This window comes from Botryllus schlosseri, chromosome 1 (genome assembly GCF_051294905.1).
Source record: "Botryllus schlosseri isolate E-star chromosome 1, Bs_hap1, whole genome shotgun sequence".
NCBI lineage: Eukaryota > Metazoa > Chordata > Ascidiacea > Stolidobranchia > Styelidae > Botryllus > Botryllus schlosseri.
The window spans coordinates 12,490,613-12,510,035 of NC_137236.1; the positions used below are offsets into that span (position 1 = coordinate 12,490,613).

The window sequence follows — 19,423 nt, forward strand, 5'->3', positions numbered from 1 at the left end:
ACTGACAATTGATAACAAGAGAATTGGCGTTCAGAAGTAGGCTAGTGTCCAAAACGTTATTCATAACGAGGACTTGTGGTTGAATTTTCCTTAAAGTTTGGCGTATCACCCCATTGGGGATCCCAGAACTTTGTTTTTCGGTGCCGGACAAAGATCTGTTTCTGTCCACGCTGTCGTTGATAAATTCAATTGATTAATTCTGTGTGACCATAAAATGCGATACTTCAGTGAGGCATTTTACAAAATATGTACTAATTGAGTATACTCCGAGTGGCTAGTTCGATTTAAAGCCTTGTTTGGTAGATCCAAAAGGCATTTATAGATCACATATGACACGGCCTTATATAAGTAAATATGTTATTTATCCGTAACGTTGTGTGTTCCTCCGCGCTCATCTATCCTATCTCATCTACCCATCCTATCTCCTAATCCATCTATACCTACTGATCGGGTTACGCCCGATATCAGTCACAGTCTAACATCGATGTATGGATGGTAGGACGCAACAATGACAGTTAAAATCCTCATGTAATTAGGAATATTGAAATTGGTAAAACACGAAAGCTTCAGCGAAAATTCAATTCATTCAGAGTTCAAGAAACTTCAATTCTCTCAAGCTAATTTGCGCCTCTCAGATGCTTTCATGACCCCCAGTGTGAGAACCACGTAGTGCTGAGGGATATTAGTTTTTTTATTATGCCAAAACAGACAAGCGGCGGGGCATATTCTAATCAAATGTTTCGCAAATAAGCGGATTCAAGATAAAGCAGGATTCCCCTCACTTTGAATTAAATTTTCTTTTCCGCTGTCATTTTGATATTTCGAATGATAGTAAATTAAAATTCACGTTATTTTGACCATCATGTTGAGGTTAGTGTAACTTTATTTCGTTCCGCTAAGAAGTTCACAGGTATCAGTCTCCTATAACAACGCCTATACGTCTTGTTTATCGACATTAACCACAACCTCTACCTACGTTCGCTCAATGCTGGTTTATTTCACTTTTTTGTTTTGCGGTATTCATGATGTTTGTCGACTACTATGGTCATTCACACCAGGCCGATATACTTCATTTCCTATTCCGTAACTGCCTATTTATGGCACGGTGAAAGAGGTAGCGAAAAAGCCCAATCCCTAATATATGAATAACTTTATCGGCGCATTTTGTTGGGCAATAAGTACATGAATCGTAAATATAGATGCGTTGTATCAATTTCAGATCTCAAACTTATCGGTGAAGGTTCAGTTCGATTCATTCGATCCGTATTATTGGCGAGAAACCTTTCAAAACATGAAATGCACCGTATCCCGTTGCATTGTTGTTCCTGAAATACCAGAGGTAAGGTTGAATAAATATCCAACTAACCTGCCGCCACTAAATCCGCTAGCCCGTATTTACAGTGTGGGAAAATAGACGTGAATAAATGGATCGAAGCTGCCAAAATCACCACAGTGGGGCCAATGGAGGAAGTTATCTTGTCTTCAGTTGATAGTATTGCACTCCGAATTGAAGACATCCAATTACTGAATGCAATACAATATCGCCAAAAGGTGAATATAATAAAATATTTGAACACTAAAAAATATAGATTTTTGACGTGGGATTTTGAAATGGCAATCATGTCATCTCTGTCGTCGGGCCCGTAACTATTGCACCCGACGCCCTCTAATTAGGGATGGGGCGAGCTCGAAGGGGGTCAAAATTATTATGTGATCCTATAGAAATTACATATTATTTATTTTGCGATTTTTGCAATATTTCCCAAATTTTCTTCGCGCTGCTCGAAATTTGATGTCGCTAACTAGCGTCTGATATAATATGGTTATCCTTCACTGCAAGAAAAATTACTTTTAAGTTGAGGAAATAGGCAGTTAGCGTCGGTCATTATCGTGTCACGACAAATCAAGGCCTTTAAAGTTCCCGCTATCATGGGACTCCGAGAATCGTGCTGAAAAATAACGGCGGGTATAAAATGTTGGTCGAAATTAACGCCCCATGTTAACCGAAACCTTTCCAATGGTCCAAGTTCTATAGCCGCCTTAATCCCACGGATAAATGCCATCCGCAGAGGAAACGCCGCACTTCGTTAAGTAATGCCAATTTTACATTGTGCTCGTCGCACAGAAGTGACCCTTTTAGTTTAGTCTGGTAGGATTGGCAATTTTACTATCTTTTGACCATATAGCGAAAGGATGGTCACGGAATAACAACTTGCAAAAAAGTCAATTCAATATCGGGCCTATTGAATATGAATAATAATTATTAATCGGCTCCCCTAAATTTTCAATGAGATTACTTCCCTCAGTTGTACTGCTAAATCTGATCACGTGAGTTGAGAAAGGATAAAAATTGATAGGAATATATATCCGATCACCAATAATGTTGATCGAATTCAATCATGAATTTTAAAATTATAGTCGCTTCATGCAACCACACATCAGAAAGAAAATGATTGTTGATAACAAGAGATTTCGCGCTCAAAAGTAGTGGCTAAAACGTTATTCGCAACGACAGCTTCTGTTTGAATTTTTCTCGGAGATTGGCTTACCGCGCCATGGGGGAGGGGGGATCCAAGAACTACGTTCTGAGTGCAGGACGACGTCCTGTTTTGGTCTAGGCCGTCGTTGAGAAATTCATTTGATTAAATCTGTATTGCCATAAAATTCGATACTTAAGTGAGGTATTCTACAAAATCTGTACTAATTGACTATACTCTGAGTGGCTACTTTGATTTAAATTCTTGTTTGGTAGATGCAAAGGGCATTTATACATCACATATGACTTCGGATTTTATAGGGAAATTTGTTATTTCTCCATAACAACTATGACTGTTAAAATCGTCATATATAATTAGTATTCTTGCATTTGATAAAACAAGAAAGCTTCAGCAAAAATCGAACTCATTCAGAGTTCAAGAAACTTGATTTCTCTCAAGCGAATTCGCGCCTCCTTCAGATGCTTTTATGACACCCAGTGTGAGAACCTCGTAGTGCTGAGGGATGGATTTTTTTTATTATGCGACAACAGACAAGCGGCGAGAGGTGTCTTTTATTTGTACATGTCTCTAATGACACCAATGTCGCCAATGTCACCAATATCGACGATGCCGCCATTGCTGACCATGCCGTCATTGCCGCTCGGGGGCCAATGGGTTGCGAGTTGGAGTCCGATCGAGGTTGGCTCCACAATTCCTACCTAAGTGTTGTTATCTAGGCTCCTACTCGATCCTCGCTATTCCTTCCTAAGTGTTGAAGGTTTATCTAGGCTCCTCCTCGCCATGTCATTCGTGTGAGCCCGGGGGGCCAACCTGCGGCCGCAGTAGGAAATTTGTGTGTATAAATGTGTCGGAGAAAGCCTATACCATGGTTTACAAAAAACGGTAAAAGAAGCCCAACTCTGACCAGCGAGGATATCTCGAGCTCTCGCCCCAGCCAGATCCTCAAAGCGTTATTAAAGTTGGAAGGTATTACGCAACCCTAAAAGGAAACAAATTACCAAAAAGAATTTCCTGGATCGAAGATGAAAATGCGCCGCCCCTGTATCTCTTGTGGAATATAAAGGTGAGCTAGTGGAATGCAAAGTCATGGAAACATCAGTGAAAATAATGAAATCTATATTCGGACGCATTCTAACATTACGACTGAAATAAAAAAGAAATGTTTCTATATTCCCGCAAATATACTTTACGGCAAGTTGCAAACGGAGACGACAGATTGCGAAAGGCGATAGGTGACAGGCCACGAAATCCATATTAAATCCACCAAACCAAATATCGGACAAAACATGAGCAGCCTGACAATAAGATTTATATGAAGGGTGGGGGGGTTCGCTGACGTGATGCTGCAAGTGTTTAACATGGCACATACTTCCAATTTGTTAAAAAAGTCATCCATTCTGAAGACAGTCCCCCTAGCATAATTTTATGCACTGACGAACAAATGATTGATTTGAAAAATCAATGCGTTGCAGGTAACGCGGTTTTCGGCTTCGACAAAACATAAAACTTGGGAAACATCTACGTGAAAGCTGCAGTATTCAAAAACATGAAGCTAATCAGTGGTAGAACGAATTACCACCCTATCTTTATTAGTCCATTGTATTTGCATCACAAATCGGATACTGAAACGTATAAAGACTTTTTTTTTAACCAGCTCGCAACATCTCTTGGTTCAGACTTCAATCGCTTAACCGTTGGAACTGATAACGAAACAACTCTTCATACAGCCATGGAGAGGTCGTTTCCCAAGTGTACACATATACTTTGCCTAAAACATTTGAATGAAAATCTCAACGAGAAGATGCAAAATGGAATTGGAGTCTGCAAAGTTCTGAGACAGAGTTTCGTCAAAAATGTTTTGATTCTTCTCGACAGTGTCACGGAAGATGAGTTCGAACAACGTCTAAATAACGTTATTTCACGCTGCCATTCGGACTGCCCAAAATTGATTCCATACTTTCTGAAGTGATGTTCGATTTGCTAAAAAACACAGTTTGGAAAACTTTCAAGATATCTCCCGGAAACAAATTTTGGACAAATAACAACAACGAGAGTATGAATCATGTCTTTAACCGACTTACTGGTTGGAAACTTGAAAAGATTCCAGAACTTATCGACACCTCGCGCAGGCAGTTTCGACGCAATATCGTGATGCTCGGCGAAGCATAACTAATAGGCCTACTGGGCCATATCGTATGATCGGTTGCTGCAATAAATTTCCTGTTCCGCAGTGGGATTGGAGCCTTTTTACCGATGAGCTACAGGACATGATTTACAGTGATTTCTTGAAGTACATTCCCCGGAGAAATTTGCATCGCTGTCATTTTTATATTTCGAGTGATAATGAATTAAAATTGACGTTATTTTGCCCATCATGTTGAGGTTAGTGTAAGTTTATTTCATTCCGCTAAGAATTTCATAAGTATCAGGCTCCTATAACAACGCATTTACATCTTGTTTATCGAGATTACCTAGAACCTGAACCTACGTTCGCTCAATCCTTGTTTATTTTATTTTGTTTGTTTTATTGTATTCATGGTATTTGTCGACTACTATGGTCATTCACACCGTGCGAAAACGCCCAATCCATAATAGATGGATAACTTTATCGGTGAATTTTATTGGACAATAAGTATATGAATTGAAAATATTAATGCGTTGTATCATTTTCAGATCTCTAACTTATGGATGAAGGTTCAGTTCCATTCATTCGATCCCGATTCATGGCGAGAAACCTTTCAAAACATGAAATGCACCGTATCCTGTTGCATTGTTACTCCGGATATACCAGAGGTAATGTTGAATATATATTCAACTAACATGACGCCACTAATCTGCTACTCCGTATTTATAGTGTTGGGAAATAGACGTGGAAAAATGGATCGAAGCTGCCAAAATCGCAGAAGTGGGGCCAGTGGAAGAAGTCATTTTATCTTCGATTGATAGTATTCCAGTCCGAATTGGAGACATTCGAATACTGGATGCAATACAATATCGCTCGAAGGTGAATAGAATGAAATATTTGAAATGTAAAAAATATAGATTTTGGATTGGGGATTTTTAATGGCAATTATGTCATCTCTGTGGCCAAGGCAGGGTTGTAACCAAGTCACATGGTTCCGAGTCACGAGTCAATCTTACTTTTGTGGTTTTGACTCGAGTCAAGTCGAGTCATTTTCAATTCATCACCGACTCGAGTCCGAGTCCAAGTCACCGTGTGAAGGGTCAAGTCCGAGTCATAGTGTTATGACTCGAGTCGAGTCCAAGTCACAGTATTGAAGTCACGTTCCAACTCATGTTTTCAATCCTGCTTGGGTGATATCGAATTCCTTGCTTGCCAAACATGCTCATTTTGTCCCTATCAAGAGTCTTGGCACGTGTTTATTTAGGCATATAACGGACAGGTCCTGGCCTCATTTACTGATGCTACAGATAACTTTACTACTCTTAGATTTTAAAATCAAATATCTGTCTTGTCAGTCTGATACATCACCAGTACAAGCATTCAGTTTTTATTAGGAGCACATCGACGACAGCTTACATATAGCTGATAGAGAGCCAACGAATTCACGTTTATCAGACTGTCTGATAGAGAACCAACGAATTCACGTCAAGATACCAGCTGATAGAGAATCAACAGATGCATGTTTATGTAGAGGTATTTACACCAGGTCAGCATGCTGTAAAAGCGTGCATGCAGCTATGTGCATTGTGCAGTAACAAAAGTACAGATTCCTTTTGATATTACCATAAAAAGGTTTTCCCAATTTTATTACAGACTACATCGCAGTTACAGCATTGGAGAAATAACTGTACAATGGGGCTGTTCATAAACATTTTTCCAAATTTTCCGGCTACTTCAAAATTGTTAGATTGCCTAAAAAATTCAAATTTTGCTCAATTCTAACCAGTTGGAAGCAATGCTATGAAAGAAAATTTTGGAATAATTACAAATAGAGATTTTCGAATTATACCGGCTATCTCATGATATTGTTACATTGTGTAAAAATATGATTCATAGCAAATTTGCCTCAATTCCAACTAGAAGAACTGAAGTTATTAGAGTAGAATGTTTTGGATATGAGAAATAGTCGGCTTACTACTAGCATGTTATTATATCATATGAAAGAATTTCTCACTAAAGATACTCCACGTATTTTCAAATCAAAAATTTTCTCCTCTCATATCATTGATTCTACTTTGTAAAATTGAGCCAGATTCAATGTTCTTTCTATTCAACGTATCAATTTTATCAAGTAGCCACCAGTTAAATAAAAAATAAGTTATTTTAAAAGCCCCACTGTACAAACATCACGAAGCAATAGCCATTCATTATTACCCATGTGCACAATGCACATACCTAACAAAAGGTCAAATGGACAGAGGGTATTGTGTGTTTTAACAGACAGCAGATCAAATCATTGAAAACGTCAAATTAACAGAGGGTATTGTGTGTTTTATCAGTCAGCAGATCAAATCAATGACGAGTTGCACTTCAAAAATACCAAAGTGGAAAGGAGATCCTCAGATATATTAGAGCGGCATGGCCTTATAGAATAAATCCAACTCTACTGATTACACGTTCCACAGGTGCACTAGATGCAGGAATTGACAAGCATTTTTGAACCACACTGAAGAGCATTGGATACTCATTCTTTCGAGTCGCCCAAAAATGCAAAGAATCATCGCTTTCAAATCTACACATGAGCTTATCAGTCTCTTCCAAGTACTTGACCATCTAAGTCATTGCATTGGCTCTAATTGAACTTTGCATTGTTTGCTTGTATAATTGAAAAGTCTTAAGCACTTTGATTGCGGAGGATCTAGTACAGGGGTGGGCAAACTACGGCCCGCGAGAGTCTGAAGAAACTTATTAAAAATATTGATTAAATGCGTACTAAAAATCGAATATTATCGAATCGAATAGTATATTTCAACATGATAATTCTAAGACAGTGGTCCACAAACACTGTGGGGATGGCTAGGGGCGTGAGAGTATCTGAAGGGGGGCGCGAAGCAAAGCTCGAATGAAATTCTTCCGCTTCGCGCGATTTACCCCAATTTCATATTGCTCTGTATTTAGTCTGAATTTCATATTTAAAAATCTCTCATCCACAGTCATAACCTTCCATGCCGTTAAACTATCCGTTACGTTTTTCAGCCTCCTGGTTGCGGTTTGCGATATGACGATAAGAGGGGGCAAAAACTTTCACCATCATATGGGGGGGGGGGGGGCGTGTTTTAAGAACTTTGAGAACCACTGTTCTGGGGTAAATACTTCCTATATTATTTTTTATGGCGCGATAGCTCGATCTCAAGGCCCACGCAGTTTGAAAAGTTTCAACTGCCAAACAGCACATAAATGCTAAACGAGAATTATATAATGACGAGTGTAATTTCAGATTATCCACTCCAGTTTTAATTATTTTAGTGATGTGGTTATCAAAAACGATTCGCGCGTGTCTTCGGTAGAATCGTTCTCTGTATGCGTAGAATTAGGGCAGTGGTTCTCAGAGTGGGGGTGCGCCACCCTTGGGGGCGTGATAGCATCTGAAGGGGCGCAAAACTGCGGTCAACTGAATTTTTTTTCGCCCTTCGCGCGATTAACCTCTAATTCATGGTCTTTGCTCTGTGTATAGTCCGAATTTCATATTTCTGAACTCTCTCTTCAACAGTCATAACCCTACATGTCATCAAACTGTGCGTTGGGATTGCAAGCATTCTGGTTCCATTTTGTGATATGATGAAAAGGGGGCGCGAAATTTTTCACGATCCCCAGGCGTGTCTAAAGAAGTTTGAGAACTACTTAATTAGGGTATTTATTTTTTATCTACACATAGTATGAATGGTGTTCGAAGCTAACATGGTTATGATGTTTATGACGCGTGTACGATATCGTCAAAGCAATATTTGGTTTGTTTTAAGTAAGCATATATATTATCTCCATGTCCTCACTATATAATCAAATACCAATATTGCGTTTTGGTTTATAATCCCAATTTTACATAATGCGGCCCGCGAATGGATTCAGATGTTGAATGCGGCCCGCGAGCTCAAAAGTTTACCCACCCCTGATCTAGTACCTCTTCATCACCGGATCATTTTGTAGCTTGGCTGGTCATATTGTATGAATGAGTGTCAGCCTCAGTCGTTATCAACTCGATTATTTTCTGACGCAGTGCAATTCGGGATTGTTCTGAGCAATTTAGATCCATGAGCCAATGGAAAGCAAATTTCGGATCGAGCACGCAGGATGTGAGGTAGATGGTTTCACCAAACGGTTCGGGATTACCGATAGGCCTATCCAAAGACTCATTAGTTGTGATCATGTTCACATTTTCAAACACTCCTGCAAAACGCTGTAAAAGAGAATTCTTCAATGCTTCAACTAATGCGCGCAAGTAATTAACAGTGAGGATGTGCCTATTTGCATGGTGGCGAGAGCAGGGTTGGTACGACACAACTGATGGTGGGTGTATATTCTCTCTGAGTGAGATCTGTGGCAATAGCAAAGGTCCAAAATACCAAAATATTGATAAGTTTTTTCAATGGGGCATTTCCACTTCATTTTGAACACTAGGGGAGATAAAGATAACTCGACCCAAAACTGTTTTGTTGCTATATGCTTTACTATGGGACTGGACTAAACGTGGACCTAATTTCGTCTATTGAAGTACAACGAGGATGGTGAAAGTATCAATATCAATATAAATCATCCATAAGGATATCAAATAGCTGTTACCGACGAAAATGATGCTATTTCTTGGCGTCTTGTCCTCGTGATGGACATAGACATCCTAGCAGCTTACATTGCTGTTAATTTTCGAGAGTCATATGATATGGCTGTGCTCATTGTGTAAGGATGACGGTCATTTGATCTCAAAAGATGCATCAAACAGAAATAGAAAGTTATCGTGAGGATGGTTCCGTTTACAAAGAGGTATAGATGCCTGGTCCTGGAAAAGTTGTCTGCAGAATATCATTTCACCAACATGATTTATCCGGCTTATCTTGCAGTTAATCAGCTCCCCCATGAGCGTTGTGTGCGTTATGGAAAATCATGCAATGTGCAGTTGCTGCTGTGTGGTCCTACAACATATAAAAATCATGTGTTTGAATTACAATGAAGCTGATGAAACTTCAATATAGGAAGCATGACGTCATTTTTCTACTGCCAACTGAAAGACATCCCAGCAAACACATTACGGCATGCGGCCATCCGTCGGATAACTTGTCATTTGGCCCAGATTCATCCTAGTGCCATCCGGTTGAACCGAGCGCGTCGACTCTTGGTGTTATCCAGTGGGTGACCTCTGACTATCCATCAACTCATTTTTGAGTCACTTCCTGGCCACTGTAGGGACAAAGTCCTGTTGGGACCGATATCCATAGACTATCCACTGATCTAACTTCTGAATACTAGCTAGCTCCTGGACCTGCATATTTCCTTACCACAGGTTAGGCGACGCACAAATACACTTAAACAAGATTGATTTTCAGGCAAAAAGCTTCTATTATCACATTGTCAACAATAAAAGTTGAGCAGCAATGAGTAAAATCGACAACGGCTGTAAATCACGTCAAAATCAATCACTCAAGTTTAAGAGATACAATAAAGCAGCAGGTGCACTCAAAAATAACATAAGTAGTCGATCAATCAATTAATCAATCGGGCCAAGAATGAAATGACTAGGAACTATGTACAGTTGTACACTGGGGAAAATACCACACATGGGCTAGTGGTGAAAAATAAAAAGGAAGTTCGAAGCAATTACCTTCAATTTCGTCCATGAGAATAAAAACAAGACACGCTCCGCATTACACATACACAGCTATATCAGAGGTTGGCAAGTTTTGAAAATCATTATAGGCAATAGTAAAAATTTCAACAAAAGCACAGCAAAAAGTCGAAGCAACAACTGTCAAACAATCAAGGTGAAGAAGCATGCACACTGGGAAGATTACAGAATACGACACATGGGCAAGTGTTGAAAAATGAAGATAGGTCGAAGCAATTACCTAGAATTCTGCCAATGAGAATATAAAAACAAGACACAGCACCGCACTACATGTATACAAATGTATCTGAAATACAGAGGTTGGCAAGTTTTGAAAATCATTATGCAACAAGACAAAGCGATAGGCCTACATTACAAATTGCAGTGAAGTAGAAAAACGCACAGCATCGAGTCAAAGCAACAACCGTCAAATCAAGTTGAAAAAGTACGTTCACAATATGATAATTCCATAGAAATGGGTGGTTGAAGTTCTCCAATGACAGCAAAAATACATGCACAGGGAACTACCTGTTGTTGACATTCAAGATGGCAAGTATTGAGGTGAAGAGGTAATACAAATAGAGATACAAAAAATAGGATGTTTCAGTCTGGTCAATTGGTCGTTCCGACATCCTCTATGTGCAGATCTGTCCCACATTGTGCAAGGTGTAGTGTGACAAATAATAAAACACTTCTACTTGGTTTTTCAGACATAACCAGTTAGATAGCCCCTATAATGTAGCTATAGTGAGAGCAATTTAGAAATCACACTATAATTAAGTGCCATTCTATATTTGTTGCGGTGATATATCCTGCAATTTCGAAAGCGGCCCCTACCTACTGCAGTAACCTACAAGTGTGCGACTCGTTCTACTTTTGGAAAGTACTCAGGTAGTCAGATTCAGATCCACCTTTACTTGAGCAGCAAGGATGACTCACTTTCACCTCTTTTTGATCGTATATACCTTGTCTAGAGCGGATGAAAATAATGATCAGCAGATTCCACTGTAACTTGTAAAAAATTCCAGAGCAAGCATTGCACACTTGCAATCAACAATTTCTCTAGCTGGAAATATCATCAATCTCGATACAGGTTTAACTTGCAACGAGATGAAAAGTTGGTATGATGGGAAGAAAGGTCTTTACACAGCATCCTCTTTCTCGTCATCGTCTGGGTAAGGCTGAGACTGGATATGGACTGTTCGGCATGCTTGTCCTAAAATAAGTAGCAAAATCATTACAAGCAAACATGAAATAATCCTTCAAAATGCTACCAATTCCTAACGCCTTGCAAAAAATATTCAAATACTTACTAAGTACAGCATACTATGCATAAACACACAAATCATGAATATTAAAATTTACGACCATTATTGAACAGTGGACACTAGGGGTAGGGGTGTCCAAAGAAACTTTTTTCCAATTTCATTGGATTAGTTGGCAAATCATTAGGGTACCTAAAATTACCTTGCACAACAAATTTAACTAAATTTCAACCAGTAGAGGCCAAGGTCATCCAATTCTAAATTCCAATCATTTTTCAAATAATAGTATTTACGGTGGAAAATTTCACCACTCCGAGATGATCAAAAATGCGTATGATGCAGGGATGCTTTTCTCCACCCGTTTTCATCTTTACAAGGGCCTATGCTAGAGTTTGGATGAAGACATTACCAGTTGGTGAATAAAAGATATGACACGGATTAGCTGGAAATTAGTAGATTTCATTGAAATAGGCAGTAGACACGTTCAAATGATGGTGAATTGGTGATATTCTTTGCAAATAAACTACTTTTCACATTAAAATTAACGAACACGAAAACGAAAAATAACTGACACGCAGGTAAAATACCCCCTACAAAATGCTGAAACGCCAAATTTTTGTATATTTCCATTTTCAGGTCATTTCGATACGACATCAGCGCTGTCGATGAGCGAGTCCGTGATATCGCGTAAATGCTAAGTATTAACCATTAACCGATACACTCGCAAATAATTGAATACGCAGATTCGTAGGCGGCGACAAACTAATGCTTGAAACGCCCCAGTAAATTGTAATCCTGGATTTCGACATGCAATTGTTGCGATGTCAGACTAGGTTCCAACCCATTGTGCTGTAGTCAAGTTAAGGAATTACTGATTAGATGCGCTGGAGCCTACAATATTCGCATCGTAGGCCTCGGATGCGTGCTTTCTCGTTTGCAATCATCGGTAAGCTACTGATTCGCGTCTGCTTTATACGCTCGTATTCCTTCAGTGTCACTTGTCGGTGTTGGATTTGTTATTAATAATGCGCATTGTGCAGTGCACAGCGTTTGATTACGTTCTCAAATTTGATGCAACACGAGATTCTCGGTGGCGCAAATTCTGAATTTATTCGATTAGTTTGAACGGGAACCTTCTACGTTCCAATACATTAAACTTCAATGGACTCGACACACCAAATTTGGTTCAATTCCAGCCAGTAGTCGCATTGCTACAGGAGAAGAAAGTTCTGATTCATTAATATAAAAATTATTATTAAAAAAAGTTCGGGTTTGAGTCTTTACGGTGACCGATTCTTTGTTTATTTACTATAGTTATGCTCACTGTAAATACTATTTTATTCAAATCCAAATTTTTTGAGGACAATGACTCTGCTTCCACTGGTTGGAATTCAACCAAATTTGGTTTGTAGGCTTAAATTAGCTAACCTAACAATTTTATCAAGTAGCCAAGCCTGCACGCTATAATTGCTGGCATGAACCTTAATGTGCACCGGGCTACGCCTGATATCGTTACCAGCCTGAACTATCGAGTTAGAGTCTACAGCAGGACTGGCGCATGTGATAACATTGCTGCATGGCCGTAACTATAGCGTCTGCTACAGGCATGATTTGCCTGTTATCTCTATTTATTCGATCGTTATGATATACTGGCTTAATACTGACAGTGTCAAATTGAATAGCTTTAAATCAGCGCAATTGGCCACGAACAGACGCGAACGGACATAATTGATAAGCGCTAATAGGCCTACTAAAACATCAGAAGATGCATGTACTTAACCGTTTTAAACGATGCTAACTTGATAAATTTTTAACAATTTCAAACCACTCCCTTATTTCATCTGTTCACCCTATGTAGAAATAAAATTCGGCGCCTAGAAGTATGGTTACACAATATTACCATTATGTGCTCTCCGCATACATTTAGCCAATCAATATTGCATCTACCTCGTATTGCTGATTTCTGTTTTTTGGATGGTGCATGGCACAACGCAGATCTGACTGCAATTCTGCTGTCTTTTTCCGGAACAGTCGTAGTAATATTGCAACAAGCACCTATACAGGAAGATTATATTAAACAAATTGAGACGCCAAACTAGTTTAACCGATGATATACAATATTGCATTAACTCAGTGCACACAAAGATTTCTTCTCAGTTCTGCCCAACTTTATCAGTTGCCACTCTATTGGGAAACTCAGCACAAATCTAATAAACATACTATATACTCACAATTTCTAGTAGGAAATTCCCAGCAGAATGAACCTAGACGACTCTCTATGAAGGGCTACTTGCTGGGACAACGTATCTGAACAGATGAATAACAGTCAGTGGCACCTCAAACACACATATTAACCGGCATGGCATGAATAAACGCATTGAAGTAGGTATAATCTTATAGCTGGCGAACTGAGCGCAAAATTCAACAAAACAGGTCTAAATTGAAAGCTACTTTTGCAAATGATTCAGAAAATATCAATTAATATCTAGTCCGGTCACTGAAACCCCCCCCCCCCCCCGAAAATTGCCTTCAAATTCAGTAAGGAATCGGTGCGACAGTAGCTTTCGATTGAGACCTGTGTAAGTGTAATTAAATTGTGCGTTCTGGTCGCAATGAGCTATAAGATTATCGTTGAGTTATCAAATTGGTAGTTTCTACAGTCACCATTGCATGTGCATAAAAAATTTCAAGAAATTCATAACTTACATATGCAGTTTTAAGCTCTCTATATTTATACTCAGCTCTGCTTCTTCACTATACTTGAGAGTTTAATAAACTTTTCAGAAATCAAACGGTCATAACTGCGGATTTCTTGCTGTTTTGATACCATATCGAGGAATTAAGCTCTAACCTGCATTTGATGAATTATTGATGCACTGTCAGTATATTCATGACATTCCTGGCAGATTTCCTTTTACACTTTCTTCAAGATGCTGAGATTCCTTTTCGAACTGCTTCGCCTGAGCTTCAGCAAGATCCGTATCAGTGGAACATGTGCGTTTTCTTCTAATCTTCGAATCGAATCGAATCAGACCTTGAATCGGAATCATATTTAGTAGATCTTCATATATATTGTCTTTTCCCCGCAACTGAGCTATCCATAAGTTAGTATTGCAATATAGTACTCTTGCGTAACGGAACCATATAGGGCTGGGTAGAATTGAATATCGGTGCTTTAATAATACAATTTCGAAGCCAAGCAATGATATCATAATCATGATTGCAAAACCAGCAACCATGACTCAAGTTGGGCTTCGGGTCGAATTCAAAACTTCTGATATAGCCCTTTGTCATTATTAGTCAAAAGCTACCTTCCAATCCATTTTTAGTTATAAATCGCAAAACAGTAACTCTTACTAGGGATGGTGTGAACGTGAGGTTCACGTTCGCGTTCTATGTGTGAACCTCGGAAATTTACAGGTTCGCGTTCACAACAAAACCTTGATAGGTTCTGCACTGTGAACCTTCATCATATATTACAATTTTCACTTCATTATAACATCTTTCGTTAAAATTTATTGCATTTCAACTGCGGGCCACTCTATGCATTGCGGTGGCAGCATAAAAAATCAACACTAAACGAGCATGCACCTTGACAATCTCAAAAGTTTTAGTTGCGTTGTTACAAAAGTTTGCTCGAAATATCCAGCTTCCCTTCGTAAATATTTAGTGACTCTCTGCTGTGAGCCTGACCCGCAATCACACAACATCACGAGCGAAATGCGTAGTCAGCGAATGATGCTTATCCAACCAAGCAATGAGATTGATATCGTTTCTGATGTTAAAAATTTAGCAGGCGTGCGGGGTCAATCTTGACTTCATATTTTACTGTATCATTAAAGCCAAATCCGTACCGTTGAGGTGTTGGCTACTGTTTTATAGAACTTGTTAATGGGTTAATATCGGCAGCAAGTATAGAAACCAGTTTTACTCTCTGCTCAATATCAATGTAGCAATACTCAGACGCTGAATGCATTGTCCGGTCAGGCCTAGACTGTTAAGGATTAAGCTTATATTCCCTGGTAAGCCCTCGTCGAAATTGCCGGCTAAGCGACGGAGGATATCGACTTTATTGGATTATTATATCCTTTGATTGCCTCAGTTGATACATTTAGCGACGTCTAAAACGCCAATATGTACTCCAGCATTGTGGCATTATGTGGCCCGAGTCGTCGCTAGGTATCGTGTACAGTGTTTACACCAGAGGTCTCAAACTCAAATGTGCTCGCGGGCCAATTTCCTAATTTGTGATGACCCGCGGGCCGCAGAATCAATGAATAGGGGTATTCAATCTATAATATCCTACTAGGCCTTATTTAATGGCACCTTGCAGACAGGCATTCCACAACCACCGAAAAAATGTAATTTACTATTATACGATTCACGCTTCGCAAACAAACTACATTTTCAAATATTTGAATAAAATGAATTTTGTGTCGGGCATAATTTGTTAGAAATAATGAGTTTAGACATCATACGAGAAGACGCATGATGATATCGTATAAGCTGTTGGGTTGTAATATTGCAGCTATTGGACCTTTGAAATGCCACAATTTTATGTAGAATATTTTAGAATTCACTAAAGATTGATCTGATATCAGAGCTTGTGAGCGGTGTAGCCTAATCGGGGTTTCTGATATACACGTGATAAGTATAGGCTATTGTTACTGTCATTGCCAAAGTCAAATTAAATCAGCGTTAGGTTTTCTTCAATTAATGTTGGAACAGATAAATAACAACTGAAATATAATCATTATTGCTCCATAGTAATAGCATTGTTTCTTAACCGTTTTAGCGATCGTACCCCTTGTACTTTCAATTAGATTTCCAGTGACCCCTGTCGATTTCCAACACAATTTCTGATGGGACCTATAAAAATCAGAAAGCCCATTTACATAAAATCGCGCGTAGCGCGAACAATATTTTCCAGTTGAATAAATTGGCCCAGAAAATATTCCACAGCATATAGGCCAATTTCCACAATGCATCTGGTACCCCCTGATGTGGTGCTTTGTACCACGAAGGGGATACGGACCCCTGGTTAAGAACCCCTGGAATAGAAATGACTATTCGCCGAAGAATCCACTGGTGTTACAGCTGTGGAGCGTACCACTATAACCGATAATAACATGGACAGGGAGAGCAAACAACATCCAAGATGTAACCAAATATACGTCACGGGGGCCACAGAATGCCAATGGTTTCCATACAGACCTGATTCGATTTCTATATTCTATATACCCTACGCAACGCAAGCTACGCGCTTTTGATATAGTACTATTCCCCCATTGCCCAGTCACTATTCCGGGAGGCAAGTCCTTCTCCGATTTTAACGTTCGACCCTATACTCAACTCGAGTCATTTTTAGTTTATCACCCAGTCAATTAAAAATCGAGTAATTTGACGAAAGGTCGCACCATACAAAATAACAATTTTCAGTAACGAAACATCAACGGTTCATGCTTTGTCATCATGAACCTGAAATGCGACGTAATAGCGATCTTCAACTGCATGGTAGATTTTAGGAAGTGATGTGATAGTGAAGTTTGTTTAGATTTCAGGTTTTTGTAGTAGTTTTGGAGTGAACTGTAAGTTCCTTAATCTACAAAAAGATATATGACACTAGAATATATTGTCGAATGGTTGAAATTGTAAAATACCTTCGCGGGCCGCACAAAATGTTCTCGAGGGCCGCATGCGGCCCGCGTGTTTGAGACCTCTGGTTTACACTCTGTCACATTAATATAGGCTATCACATCATTGAAAGATAGGATTGGAATCAGCAATATGACGTCACGTGACGTCATGAGGTTCACGTTCGCGTTCACACAGAACCTTTCAAAAAGGTTCGCGTTCACACGAACCTGAACCTTTCAGAGGTTCACACCATCCCTACTTACCTTATGCTGATCAAAAAATCAGGTTTGGTTACAATAGAAGGACGTACTATAACAGTGTCAACTCTAAACAATAATAGGCCTACCGAACATCCATCATTGCTCTTTACTATAGTGATTCCATAACCAAGCCCAATTTCGTTGTGCACAGACGCCACTTCTGACTATAACGCATCATTGACTGACTACACTAACTACAACCAGCGGTTATGATTAAGTTATCACCGACGTAAGTGGCACACAGCCGACGTGGAAAACGCGTCTGGCCGCTGAAAACAATTCACTTCACAGAATCATTACGGTTCAAACTTCCCAGATGAAACTTTGAATCACGTGAACTGTGCTCGCTGCGCAATGCGCCACTGCGCATGTAAGGGAAAAAAGCTAACGATCTCATTCACTTCAGGCTTCACGCATAGCGCTACGAGACGCACGAGGAAAGCTCGTCAATCGATGAGTGGTATTCACCGCAGGAACATCGGTAAAACATTAAGCGGCACAAAAATTGTAAAGTTTATTACATGCTCGAAATAAAAGTACGGAAGAGAATATACCATTATCGAAGTCGATAATACCATCAACTATTCAGTACCAGCATATAATCCATATGGCGATCAAGTCATAAAGAAATACAGATTCACTGTGCGCAGTAACCATTTCTGCCGACCCACTAAGCGCATTCAAGTGAAAACCGCTAAACATCTCACGGTATGACGCACGCAAAAAGTCAGTAACATCTTTCGGAACGGCGAATGTTCGCCGCTGGAACAAACAGTAACACAGCACAACAGCCAGAAGGGCACAGAAATAGCAAAGTTTAAAAGCTTGAAATGTAGGCCGAACAGGGAATATCGACCATTCAATGCCAGCATACATAATCCGGTTACGTGACGTCGGTGACGAATCACATCCAGTGACGATTTTCTTTCAAATTCTCTTGAAATATTTTTAAATTCTGAAATATGTGCAATCTGTGCATATCAGTGCCAGGAGTTAATGAGAGGTTGACGAAATAGAACTATCCTCACACTGTCCGAATATGATATCCTTTGGAATTCTGATTCGCATTTTCAGTGAACTATCACCAATATCAGTGTGCAAATGTACGATTTTTGTTCGAACTGTACTCTTTAAATATTTTGAAAGGATGAAATATGTGCATTTATCAGCAAGAGCTTGAGAGGTTGACTTTTTAGCTGAAGCAACATGGAAAAATCCCCACACTGTCAGATTATGGTATCCAGTGGAAATTTAATTGTAAATTTTAGTGGACTATCCCGAATGTATTTCTGTATGTATGTCCGAGGATATCCGAACCGAACATTTTCGAACGTGGATAGCCAAGTATTAGCCCACGTCTATCCAACCGGACACTGGGACACTCGGACACTGCTTGGATAGCCCTCGGCAATTATGTGTTTGCTGGGATGGAAATTATGCTTACTTGTAAGACAGTGAAGCAAACGATCACATATGTCCTCGACAAATCAGGATACCCAATGAAAAGCGCACTTGCAAGAATGGAAAAAGCAAGAAAGAGCTGTGGAAAAGAGACTGACATGAAAAAAGGAGCTGTGACATCGGGCACTAGGCCGAGGTGGATGCCAGAGACCGCAACTGCAATCGCAACTGGTCGTTCGGCATCCTCCTATCTGCTCATTAGTCATTGCATCGCATTGTACATTGCGTGTGCGTTGTTCAGATGAAAGTATAATCTGACGATTATCATTTATTGTAGGCTGCTCGGTACAGATACTCTTATGATATGTATCTGATACATTATGTTGGTAGCGCAACGAACTTTGCTAAAACCTTCAAGATTTTCCAGTACAACTATCTAGATCAGTGGTTCTCAACCTTTTTGGCTTCGCGGACCCCTTTTGACCGTCACGGACCCTCGCGGACCCCCTCAAGTTTTAGTTCAATTTTAGCTCTATTATGGTGCAACCTTCATCTGTCTTGTGCAAATATGAACTGTAGGCTTG

General features: G+C 39.6%; 1 protein-coding gene across 1 annotated transcript; it reads left to right on the plus strand.

The window, feature by feature from the left end:
- The first annotated feature begins 1,371 nt into the window (after positions 1–1,371).
- On the plus strand, positions 1,372–5,562 carry LOC145438771 (uncharacterized). Its single transcript, XM_080316122.1, has 3 exons — positions 1,372–1,551; positions 5,172–5,291; positions 5,353–5,562. Exons 1-3 carry the CDS (start codon positions 1,462–1,464, stop codon positions 5,560–5,562), a joined length of 420 nt encoding a protein of 139 aa, XP_080172248.1. The 5' UTR covers positions 1,372–1,461.
- Positions 5,563–19,423: the final 13,861 nt, after the last annotated feature.

Coding starts and splice junctions, on each gene's coding strand:
- LOC145438771 (XM_080316122.1), top strand. CDS start 1,462: ATGGAGGAAGTTATCTTGTCTTCAGTTGATAGTATTGCACTCCGAATT. Junction 1,552..5,171: donor CAATACAATATCGCCAAAAG/GTGAATATAATA, acceptor TATCATTTTCAG/ATCTCTAACTTATGGATGAA. Junction 5,292..5,352: donor TTACTCCGGATATACCAGAG/GTAATGTTGAAT, acceptor CCGTATTTATAG/TGTTGGGAAATAGACGTGGA.